The 13,156-nt window shown below is 39.2% G+C and overlaps 1 protein-coding gene across 3 annotated transcripts in view; it reads right to left on the reverse strand.

Moving 5' to 3' along the window:
• LSAMP (limbic system associated membrane protein) overlaps window positions 1-13,156 on the reverse strand; it is a 645,767-nt gene that overhangs the window by 29,317 nt on the left and 603,294 nt on the right. For 2 of the 3 annotated variants that reach the window (XM_078066400.1, XM_078066402.1), the window contains exons 5-6: window positions 10,379-10,499; window positions 9,858-10,006 (exon numbers count right to left, since the gene is read on the reverse strand). In XM_078066400.1, coding sequence (XP_077922526.1) covers window positions 9,858-10,006; window positions 10,379-10,499 — 270 coding nt within the window. Of the gene's footprint in view, window positions 1-2,594; window positions 2,631-9,857; window positions 10,007-10,378; window positions 10,500-13,156 lie in introns of all 3 variants that reach the window. The other variant, XM_078066398.1, reaches the window with a different exon arrangement.

Here is a 13,156-nt window from a genome sequence, read left to right on the forward strand (position 1 = left end):
CACTGATTTTTTTTTTTTTGTCTTGTTTTTGGCCGAATAGGAAAGGACATTTGAAAATTTCTGATTGGCCACAGACAATACAAATTATCCTTTGGTGTAATTCCAGTATTATTATTATCACTGCAGAAAATCAAGCAATATGATGAAGGAAACCCAGGAGAAATACATTTGATTTATTGAGCCTTGTTTTTGTTTAATCACAGCTTGAAGGGGTTTAGGACTGCGTTCCTGCTGCGACTCTGATGTTTATCCTCAGTCAGCTTGATGAGCCATGTAGAGTGGGGCTGGGGGTGGGGAGACCCTCCAGTGAAAGATATTAACAATGAAGCAGCTGAAATTAAACATGCATTTCTGTTACTGGGAAGGGAAAGTTCTCTTTTTTATGATGGGTGGATGGAAAAGGACCTTTGCATCAACCAGGTGCTTATAGACACCTTAAGCACTTCAGGGTTGAGACATAGGATTCTACCTAGATGATGACAATATACAGTATGTAATTAAATGAAGGTGTTTTGTGCTATAAATATGACCAGAGTGAGGTAGGCATACTTTTCATAGATATTTTGGTACTCCAGTGGAACTATAAAAAGAATTAAGGATCCTATATGTTAATTTTTGTTCACGGAAAACTGCATTTCACACGGGTTGCCATCTTGATTGGACAGAAGAGAAAAAAAAAAAGGATTTGATCTCTACAAAGTTAAAGTCCTTGTAAGAAACAGGGAACTTAAGAGGGCATTATCTTTCTCTACCAGCCTCACACATCAGCTATCCCAAGTCTCCACGAACAGCTTTTCAATTTCTACCAGCAGAAGCCCAAAGTATTAGTAGTGAGATAAACTATATTCTCTAGAACTATTGGATCTAAAGAAGCTATCTACAGTCTATCTACAACGTCAAATCAAACTAGGGTCATTCTCCAATCAACAATTCAGTTTGTGGGAAAATATCGAGTTCAACAAAATCCAACATGCTCCATTCCTGGTCCAGATTGTTTTTCAATATCCAACAGCTGTCCTTTGTGAATCGTGACTGACTTCATTTTGTTCCATGTTATATATACATCATAAAGCATGATCAGATAAATATTTGAGTTTGTGGCTGTAGAACTGCTCTTACAAAGGCATAGTGACAATGTTCAAAGCTCATCCTGGACGGAGCATGACCTCTTTGGTGAAAATGTTATCCATTGGGACAAAAGTGTATGTATGTGTTTGTCACATCAAGATATTTGCAAGATGGCAACGTGATAAAATGGTGTCAATCTCTGCAGCAACACTAGAAGATAAACGTCTTAAAATAACTGGCATGTCAGGAATTCAAAATGGGATATTTTCCATGAGCACTAAGTTTCACGTCAAGCCTAAAAAACAGGCACATTTTAAGTCTTATTTTTAGTAACTGGGATAAGAAACAGATTTCATTAATGTTTTAGGGAACAATTTTATTCAACAGAGTTCTTCTAAAAATAGTTTAGACCCTTCTTAAAGTTTAAGAATAACTTTTTTATTAAGCTGTCTAGTTGATCCTTGAAACCTTGCAATCCTCATTGCAAATATAATTAAAATAAGTTTGCATATATGTGAATATGTACATATGTAAAACATAACATTGACACTCTGAATATCCTCACCCAATTCTGACCTAATTTTTAGTTTGGAGGAGTGTTAATGATACATGATCCGTCTTCAAACTCATAAAACAGCAGCTTTCTACCTTTAATTCTGAGCACACTTCTTTTATAGTGTATACAATAATCTTGTTTAATTAGATTTATTTTTTCCACACTAGGCCCCGCATGGCCTACTCTCCATTTTTTCTCAGGTCTTTGAGTGTTATTTGCAAATCACTTTTCTGGAATTTAATTTCAATGGTAGGTTGGTTTCATTTCAGATTTTTTCTATTGTTTTAATTTTATTTGCCAATTTGCCTTTAAATAGCCTTAAGCTAGAAGGCTGGGGCTGCAACTTGCATCTAAATGTGGTGTAGGAGGCGAAATTTAATTTGAGTGTGTGGAAAGATTTATGAAAAGGAATACAGAATGATTACCTTATTTTTTCATTTGTGTTTTCTAAAAGAGTTATGTTTAAAAGGAAAAGCCCTCAAATTGGCCAAGATTTTAAGAAAAATGAATGTCCTTGTAATCTGGGTGAGTTCAAACTTTGACAGCACTAGATAAATTCATTTTTACAATACCAAGGACTTCAGATTCAGATTGTGTAAGCCTCCAAACATGAGGGTGGTCAGTTAAAGGATTCGTATTTTTATGAGCTGCAGAACGTAACTGGCTGTGTTCCAAATGTGTGAATCCACAGTTACCTGTCATACATATTAATTGAAGAGAAAATTGCTTTCTGAGCTTGGCATCATCTTGCCAACAACTGACCAACTTGAGTCAGATGACAGATCTGTTACAGGCTATCAACTGGTGTGGGGACAATTGATTGACTTTCTTCTGAAGGTTTAAAGAAAAAAAAAGGATTTCTATTGTATGTGAATTTTGTGAATATGTATCCCCCGTTGTATGTTTTGCACATTATAGATGATGGAGAATGACCCAGCAACAGAACTACAGTCATAAAAATCATACTGACCTTGAATGGGAATAGGGATTGTGGGTGAAACACGCTCTAAAGGGGAAAAAATAGTAAACATCATGGAGAGTTTATATAGATCTATATCTCTTTCTGTATATGTATATATCCAAATATATATATATACATATTACTCATGTTTAGCTATTCAGATAATTATAAAACCGATGAATTTCCATGCTTATAGGATTATATCTCCCGTGAAGCATTTCTCTGTTCTTCTTGCCAACACTAAAGTATCAGAGAACTATTAGTAAAATTTTAAATCTAAAGCCTTTACAAAAATTTAGCTAGAGTAGGAAACAACATCTTATTGTGGCAACCCTACAAAGAGGATCCTATCCTACATTGAAAAAAACTCACTACCAAAATTACAGATTTTTTTGGAGGGCCGGGTTGAGGGTATTTAAATTAGTAGTGATCACAATCAGTCATGCGACTTCCTCCTGGTTCTGGTCTCTTTAACTCATGACAGATGGACCCATGATAGCTAGACTCCTTTCCTCTCCCTGAGCCCTACAGCTCATATCAGCTTTAGCCAAGTATGTGGAAAATTTATTTTGGGAAATACTAATTCAACTTTTCCCTCAGGCTTTTATTTCCGTATTACTAATACAAGTGCAAGAATAAGCCCAGGAAATAAGTAAATTGGCATGATATAATTCTATTTTGTCTTTTCTTTAATACCACCCTCTTGTGATAATACAATCTCACCTGAAATTTGATCAACCAATCAAATGTACTTGATGATACATCCTGTTGAGTAAGAAGAAGCATTCTTTTGAACACTTGAGTTTTAGCTTATGTGTCCCTCACGGTCCTAACCCCAAGCTACTGATCATAAATTGAATGTGCAGGCAGAGCTCAGGCTTTAAGGTATCCTCTATTTATCTTATCAAAACCACAGGTTTAACTCTAAATCCTCCTCTGAGGCTCTTTCAGAGAGGCAAAATGGTCTATTAGGGATAGGATACATTACTTACTGCCCGGAAACCCTATAGTGCAATATAATTAACCCACACTTTATATTCCTCCTGGCTGTTTTGTTAAATAGGTACTAATGATAAATTGAAATAAACAAAAATCAAGTTCATATTCAAATTTAATCTGCCTGCCATCTTGTACCATAAGTTTAGAAAGAGTAGATTTTGCCTGGAATTTGGGCACTCAGTACATCTGGATGCCAAGAAAACCCAGTCTCCTTGCAGAGTGAACTTTTCTCTAGCTTGGCTGAAAGTTGTAGCTTAAATGCCAAAGTTTCCTAAGTGCATTAAGAGGGAAGAGGTCAATAATAGCGCAGTGAAAAATTGTGTCTTAGTTACACAAGTGTCAAGTAGAAAAATGGTTTAAACCTCCACTGGTTATTTGGTATTAAGTTTCCAGCTTTGAAAATAAATAGCTAAACTACTTTCAGCATTTATGTAGCAGTTGGAGACTACTGTCCCATACGATAACCTATCCACTGTATTTTATTTTTATTATTACTATTATTATTCAGACTGTTTAAATGACTCAGCTTAATATTTTCTCATCACACTGTTCACAGCTGGGTAAATGCACTCTGCCCTCATTTCCACAAGACCATTTATATTGCTAAAATCTTTTCAGCCGCCCTCCTCTCATCGCCTTTTCAACTGTTTCCCAGCTTGCTATCATCATCTTAGCTCCACCCTGTTCTCATCATCTTAGCCCTATCATGCCCCACCAGTTACTCTCATTTTCTAATTCCACCTTACTGACTTATTCCTTAGATGCTTCCCCGTCCCAGCTTTTTATCCTTATTTCTCCACCATTACTCTGCGGCATTTTATAATTTATGCCAGGGTTTGTGGGCTCTTGTAAGAGTGTCAAGTGAAGAGATACCACTTAAAATGAAAAAGAAATTCTTCAACGTTTGAAATTCAAAAGTAGGGGGTACAGGAACTTTGCTGCTATGCACTTTGTCTTTTGGCTGCTAACATTTGGGGAAGTCAGTGGAGCTTAGCAGCTGATGGGAAGGTTTTAGGAACAGAGCCCTAAGATTGACCCCAGAAATATATGCTGTGGCTCTTAGCAAGATCCTTTGATCATCGGTTTCTTATTTGCTAAATGGGTGAGTGTGTGTGTTATTGGTTGATTCTGCTGGGACACCATGAGATAAATGGGCATTAACACTTAACAAGAAAAACCTCTGAATTAAAAGCACTCAAATGACAAAGGCTAGAGTTGATGATAAGGTGTATATATGGAGGTAATTTATTAACTCAGATATGATTTTCTTTTATTTTTCAATGGGTATGCAGATGTTCTGTAAACTTTCTGGAAGTCAGCATATTCCCCATCTATTCTTGAAACTAAATCAAGTCCCGATGCCCATCTATTTCTTATTGTAGCCCTTGTAAAAAGTTTGCAGCCAGTCTTTCAAACTACATGTGGATAGTGTTCCAGTAGCTGCTCACACTGTTTTATTCTGTGGCAACCAGAAGTAGCTGGTTAAGAGGCTTTGCCAAGTCTTAACTAGTATCATCAAGTGGTATATATTTAAACCCTGAGCCCCCAAGGTAATAACTTAAAATGGTTTCTAAACAAGTGGGGGAGGCCCTCATTTTAAGGGCTCTCTCCAGTGCTGGGTTGCTTAGGTAATACTTGAAATTTAATCAAGAATAGGTTTACAAGTTAATGATCTTTTAAAATTAAAAAGAAAATTTGAACACCTCTTACACACTGATGTGGTATGGCTCAGTGTAGACTTCTTTGCATTTTTATTTTTTTGTACTTAATAGCTTCAAAATGCCTTACCAACCCACACGTTTCTCTAAAGTAGAAGGTAATTGATTAGTAGGAGTTTCCTTTAACATGTGGGAATATTCCCCTCCTGAGGTCAAGCACTGATCACTAGGCTGGAATATTAGTTAGGAATCTCCATGTGCCAAAGCTAAATCAACGATCTAACTAATCCAGTGGACCCATGTTGGTGGGGGTTAATGGAAATGGAAATGGGAGGTGGCTGACACAGTGTCTCAGGTGGGAAGGGATATAACAATATTTAGTCATGGACAGACCTCGCTAAGTGAAAAAATGAGAAAGAAATTATATGTCTCTTCACTTCCAAACTACAAAAGATACATTTCCTAACATTTTCTCCACATATACAAACCCAGGTAACATATTGATCTAGAGCCTGGATTCTGGAAACAGATTACCCAAATTTAAATCCCAGCAGCTTTATTTGGTTGCTCTAGTTACTTAACCTCTTTTTCTAATGGAGAAGTAGGAGTCCCTACTAGGGTTGTCTTGACAATGAAATGAGATCATGTATGTTAAGTGTTTAGTGCATGTGCAGAGTACCTTGTAAGAATTCACTTGATCAGAAGTGACCACCTTAAAATCATCACCCTATTCTTCCTCCTATCCATTGTTTTAAAAGTAACTCAACATAAGCATAGAAACAAGATAGGTTTCCATTGTGGGTGCACTGTAGTCATCAGTGTGGGAACACAGAATCTGCGATGTTCCATATGCTGAGGATGGAGCTTCTCTTGGCATCAACAGAAATCTTCCTCCATGTGGTGCATATCTCCACAGCTGACAAAGACTAAGGAGCTGAATCTTTGCCTGTACATGCTGTACCATTGGATTAATGCATTCAGAAAAATTGCACAATGTAATGCTTTCCCCAGGATGGAGAAAAATATATAAACTTGGGTATAATATAGCCTGAGGTAGTACAGATTCTTGACAAACAATGCTGGAATGTGTGGAGAGGGAGACAAATGAGAAAGGAGTGCTTCCATTGGCTTAGGAAAAATTGCTATCAATACATTGTATTCTTGCACTTTCATTCAATTACTTTGACCCCTTTGGAGATCAATATTTGAATAGAGAGAGGAGAAGTATATGTATGTATGTGGTGGAGGACAAGATGAATCAGTGACCACAAACTGACACTGTGTAAAAAGTCAGCACATGTCACTGAGGTGGATGCTGAAAATGTGCTGACACCCCAGTGAAGATGGATAATCACGAACTCTTCAGGGGCTCTGGCTCTCCAGTTCTCCTTGCTTCCTCTTTCTGGCTTGCAGCAGCTCACCAGCTGCCTCATCTGCTCTGGACCAGCTGGGTCAGCACAGCACCCCGCTGCCTACACAGTGCTCTCTGTCAGGGCTGCTGTAGCCGCCCCTCCCAAGCATCTCTCCCGTCCTGACCCTGTTCTGTGGAAAAGTACCGCTACCTGCAGTGTCTTCCTTCTTCCCATTCAACCCCATCTACTTTGAGTCCAAGTAATGGGCAATCTGTTCACACAGGCACTTCCTTTTTCCCCCCTTCTCTTCCCTTTCTCTTTCCCCACCTTCTCCCTCCCTCTTTCTCTTTTGCCTGTGTGAAATAGGGTTTCATAGAGCTGTATTCCCAAGGATTCAGCTATCATGGCTGTAACAAGGGACCTCCTAACCCTAAATGGTCACTGTGGGGTGGGCATGGTGGAAGCGGCCTTCCTGTTAGGTAAGAAGCACAGCTTTCCCCTTAAAATGTGCATACTTGGGTCTTGGGTCTAAGGTCTAAAGAGGGCAGTAGTTCCTCTAATTTTCATCATGATTCCTCTAATTTTCATCATCCCCCCATAAGGTGGGAAACCAGTTACAAACCCAATGCTGATGCACATGCTGCCAAATGCAGAGCTGGTGCCTGGGAGGGCTGTTCTGCAGAGGGCAGTGTGGGCCCACGGCGGAAATAGCACACCATTAATCACGGCGCTGTGCACTTCTCAAGGGTATAATTGCAGGTGACCTCAGTGAAGTCACAATATGATGATGATACACTTGTCCAAGTCTGTGATTCTCAGCTTACAAACAGAAATTCTGTGAGATTCTTGGCACTTCTTACTTTTACTGGGTGGGTCCTTTAAATGGACTTTTATGAACAGGGCAATGGTATTACAGGGCTTGAGATTACCCTTCCTCACCACCAGCACACTCGCGGGATCTCCATTATCTCTGACCTTGCCCACCCTTGCTTTCTCCTCCTCAAGTAATCCACCCTTCCCTCCTCCTTCACCTTCCTCTCTCAGTCTATAGGTGTTATTTTATTTATTATTTGAAATATATTAGCACACTTCTTCTGGGTGGGATACAAGGAAAAGATACTTTTCATATGATCTCACTGATATGCAGAATTTGAGAAACAAGACAGAGGATCATAGGGGAAGGGAGGGAAAAATGAAACAAGATAAAACCAGAGAGGGAGACAAACCATAAGAGACTCTTAATCTCAGGAAACAAACTGAGGGTTGCTGGAGTGGAGGAGGGTGGGAGGGATTGGGTGGCTGGGTGATGGACACTGGGGAGGGTATGTGCTATGGTGAGCGCTGTGAATTTGTAAGACTGATGAATCACAGACCTGTACCCCTGAAACAAATAATACATTATATATTAATAAAAAAAATTTAAAAAAAGGAAAAGATACTTTAATGCAAATTATAGTTGCTCACTTTTTCTAACCCAACTGTCCCACTTTCTCTATAAAACCTCATACTGTCCCTACAGAACCTCTTATTAAGTGTATGTTGTTCTACTTAAGCAGGTTACCTTAGATATGTCAGAATCTCAAATTTAGAGTTGAGGCTGTTTGCCCCCATTTATGGAATCCCTGATGTCAACAATGAAACAAGTAACTACATTTCTTAATAAATATCTTCTCAAGTGTCTTGAGATATTGGTGTCTCTAGTTGAAGTAAAGGACACTGATGTTTGGTTTTTGGAGACAAGTAAACAGGGATATGAATTTTAAACTTCATATTAAAATTCATGTGAATTTTAAACTTCAAGCATTTGTATGACTATATCCCATCAAACTGTTGTAGGTTGAAGTCAATGGGAGTTATGGGGGAGAAACTGAAGCCCAAATTTAGAATAGTTTGTGGTTGTTGTTTTTTATAAGCAGAGTTGGATCTTGAACAGTTATAAAATGGCTTTAATACTTCATCTCAAGAGAACTCTCACTGAGATTGATTTTTCTCCTAAAAATATATATTTTTTTCTTGTAGGCTCATCTAAATTGGGTAAAGCAAGATGGAGACATCTCTCCTGGTCATAGTATTTCTAGCTTTTCCAACTGAACATGTGCAGAAAAGAATTCCTAGTAGCTTGTTATTCCAAAATAATAACAGTAAAGGTTTTGGACCTTCTCTTTTAGTCCAAATGAACTTTCTGGCCCAGCATGTGCTAACTCTTTTGTTTGTTTTACTTATTCTGATAAACATTTTCCCATTCCAAACATTTTCCTATTCTAAATTCCATTTTCTTATTCCGAGTTTTATGATCAGTTCAATGGGACTGATCACTAGAAAACTACATAAAAGTAAGAGATGATTGACGAAACTGTAAACTTGTTTTCCTATTCCAAATGCATCATTTTCTCCTAATTTCACCCGTCATACTTCTGTTTCTCAGGGGGCATTTGTGTCTGCTCATAGCCTCAGGGCCAGCAAGGCAGGGGGCCAGATAGCTGACCTTAATAGCTGCTACAGAGCCAGGCTCTGAAGTGGGCTCTTACTACTAACACCAGGAAGCTAAAACAACTGAGTCCTCCTCAGTCTGCCTTAGGATCTTCTCTGGTCTTTGGAAATGCTCCTCTCTCCTACCATTTTATCACTTCCAAAAATATGTCAGATAAGTAATGTTTCCTGCTGTCATACGGAAACCTTTCTGCAACCATTTTTCCTTCTTTAGATTTTAGATCATGTTTTAATCATTCACTCCACCATTGCTCTTGTTAAAAATACACTTTCTTTTCCCAGCCTCTCCCTCCTCCCAGCATCTTATCCATCCTCATGGAATTTTTCTTCCTCAATCACTCTCACTAGGGCCATTTTTGTATTGCCATCCATTTTCCAGGATCTTACATCACCTCTGTTCCTTAAGGAGATTTCTATTCTTTGAATATTCTTACAGTTAAATCAACCAGGAAACAAAACAAAACAAAACAAAAAACAAAACAAAACAAACAAAAAAGAAAAAACAACCCAGCAACAACAAAAAATCACAACAAGGTAGTTATCATAAGTAAACCAGGAAATCGAGAGAGAAGTTATTTCATTTGTAAATCCCGCCTTATGCATAGGGATGGAGGGCCTGTGTTTCTGTTTCAGTGACTATATTCTTATTTTTGTGTAAGTTTACTTTTACTAGGTAAGGTAAATGATAAGGTAAGGGGGTGATTTTCAGGTTTCCCACCGGAGAACTAGTTGACTGAGTTCTCCCACATCAGGCCCTGCTTTGGCATACTTACTGAAAAGGACTAGGCTGGCATTGGTGACCCCCAGATTGTTGGCTGCCACGCAGGTATAGTTGCCGTAGTGCTCCTCAGTGACGTTGGTCACCGTCAGCGAGGACTGGCCCTCCGTGCTCTTAATCTCAAGGCCGTTAGCACTGTTTATCCTAAGAGTTCAAAAACAGAAGAGTAAAAAGAAACAATGATGAAGACTTGGCGCAGTGATCCCTTTTTCATCATGATATTGGAGGACATGGAAAGAAATGTAGTAGTTAGAACTTGTGGGTCCCTGCTCAATTCCTCATTTTAATCGTGCAACCCCATATCATCAGAATCAATGTCCATTGATAGAGAAGACTCAGGAATGGATGGGTTTCATCGGGCTTTGCGGTAAGAGCTACAGGCCCCAAAGCCCTTGGTAAAGAGATTTAGAAAATGAAGAGTTTAATAGCGTAAACCCACATCATGACAGCGGAGCTTGGTTCTGTCCCCAGGACCACAGAGTGGAGCGAAGGGGGCCTGGCACATTTGGCACGTACCTGGTGTCATCCCGGTACCACTCGAAGTCGGGCGCAGGCACTGCCGAGGCCTCACATTTGAGTGAAGCTTTCCGCCCTGTGGTGGCTTCATTGCTCTTGGATTCTGTGATAGTGGGAGGATCTGTAGGAAAGACAGGCACACCATTGACATGAGAGTCAGAGGGTGCTGCAGAACTTCCATGCAAGAAGGACCCAGAAAGGACCGTCTGATCGGAGAGCTGCACGAAAGAAATAGTCTTCAAGCCTCATCTACATGAATTTTGTGATCAGCTGAATGGCACTGATCACTAGAAAATGAAATAAAAATAAGAGATGATTAATGAAACCGTAGACTTGCTTTACTTAAATGGGACACTTAACAGGGTTTTATGGCAATGGAATCTAGGATTTCTTTTTCCCTACTCCAATAGACCATCAATTATTTCAACCATAGATTATAATATTTACATAGTTTTTTCTTTTTATAAATTAAGTGGTGATACCAAAGGACTTGGGATTTTAAATGTCTAATTTCAACATTTTTCTTTTTCATCATCATCATTATCATCTCTATTGTTATAGTTTGAGATGGTAGTAAGAAGTCTGGTGAAAGTGATAGAGGATTAAAGTTCTCCCAACATAAGCTCAGCCTAGTATCATTGCAGGAATTCAGAAAAACAAACAAACAAACTAGTGTTAGATATTTTCCTTTTTTTCTAAGTGTTTCCTTGTTGCTATGACCCAAGTAAATTGTGCTTTTGTGTGTGAGTGTACAATTGAAGTGTACCCTGCCTCAGAGAAGCCTGCCTGGTGTGTGAGTTTTCTGCACTCACTGGCAGTTGGACACTTATGTTCTGCTTAGAATTGGGCCTGCAAAACTGTAGCAGGTTTGAAATGAGCTCAGAAACACATCTAATATTCTAATTTGCTATGATTCTTTCAAACAATCCTACAGAGGGTGGAACAAGCGTTTACAGGTCCACATGACTGAGCTGGGATGGTAGACTCAAGCTCCTGGCTTGACGATGCTGTATTTGTACAGGTTATGGACCTTCAAGGAGAAAAGGACTTTTCTGCCCAAAGGTCATTTGCCAGAAAATGGTAGGTTGGCTCTGTGCTCAAGTCAAAAATAGACCCAAACAATCTGTTTAGATTTTGTAGAGGAGAAAGTTTATTTAGAGAAATTAGCAAAGTAAACTCTAGTACACAAAATTTATTTAAATCTCTGCTCTTCAGCACTTGGTTCGGCTCACTCATTTTTGATTTTTGTCTTCATATTCAAAACTATTTTCCAGGTTTCCTGCCTATAGAAGACTCTGACCTTCTTAGTTTAAAAGGATGCACAAAACCACGAGGTTAGTTTGCAGTTTTATCCCCCATTTCATTTTTACATCAGCGTGGACATCTTGAAATCACTGCCAGAGAGAGGAGGAGTTAAAGCACATTTGGATAAGCATCACCAGCCCTTGTGTAGACAGATGTGCCAAAGCGGGTGGTGGAGGTGGCTGTTTTATTTTAGACCTATCTACTCATTTTTGTAAAGACACAAAAAAGCAGCCAGATGAGTGGAAACTAGGAGTCCTGGAATTTAATTTCTGTTTGGTTGTGTGGACCTCCCATCACACAATTTATCTTACTGAGCCTTGGTTTTATTACCTATAAAGTGAGGGAACCACACTTTAATGACCTCTGGTAACCCTTCCAGCTTTAAAAAAAACAAAAAACAAAAAACAAAAAAACAATTCTAGTCAAAACTGCCCATCTTTCACAAATGGGCAGTTGGTATCATTATGACCCAAGTGTACGTTCATACCCATAACTCATTTAACCCTTAAATTACTAACTTTCAAAATTACAGCTTATTTATCTGTTCTGTGAGTTAGGAGTCAGGATTAACAGTCAGAAACAGGAAACCTAAGGTCAGATTTTGACTCTTAACCAGAACTATGGCCTGCCCAAGTGTCTGCACCAGTTTGAGCTTTTTCTTTCTCTTCTTTTAAAAGAAGGAGTTGGGGCGCCTGGGTGGCTCAGTTGGTTGAGCGACTGCCTTCGGCTCAGGTCCTGATCCCAGGGTCCTGGAATCGAACCCCACATCGGGCTCCCTGCTCCGCAGGAAGCCTGCTTCTCCCTCTCCCACTCCCCCTGCTTGTGTTCCCTCTCTCGCTGTCTCTCTCTCTCTCTCTGTCAATTAAATACATACATAAAATCTTAAAAAAAAAAAAGGAGTTAACTTAAAATGATCACCAAGATTCCACAGAAAATTCTTTCATTTGGTGATTTGCTATATGGATCATTAGAGCACATTAGTTCAAAAGATAATGGAATAATTGGTGGTAGTGGTGTTGGTGGGGGAGGTATTTGTATAGAGATGGGGCACTGAACAGAGGTTAAGAGTTTGGATTTAAAGTTTGATAGACATGAGCTCAAATCCAGACTCTATACTTCACTGTCCTTCCTCATTACAGAAGATAGTGCTTTGTCTAGAGTCATATTGCCTCACCTTCCTCATTTATAAAAAGCTGGAACCAGAGGCAGGGAGGTCCACTTTGAGAGTACTGAAGGAACCCAAGATAGCCTGCACTAGGTTTGTGATAAAGAAAATGGAAGGGAAGGGACAGAATTGAAATTGAGAGATATGAAGCCTCAGAACTGACAAGAATAGATGTAATGGATGAGGGAAAGAAGGAGGAGTGTCAAAGGTAACACTCAGGTTTCTGGGTTGGGCATCTAAGTGATGCCATCCTCTGCCAAAAGATACGTAAGAAGAGAAAGAGATGACCATGAACAAATACCAGTTTC

This window comes from Halichoerus grypus, chromosome 1, assembly GCF_964656455.1.
Source record: "Halichoerus grypus chromosome 1, mHalGry1.hap1.1, whole genome shotgun sequence".
Classification (NCBI taxonomy): domain Eukaryota; kingdom Metazoa; phylum Chordata; class Mammalia; order Carnivora; family Phocidae; genus Halichoerus; species Halichoerus grypus.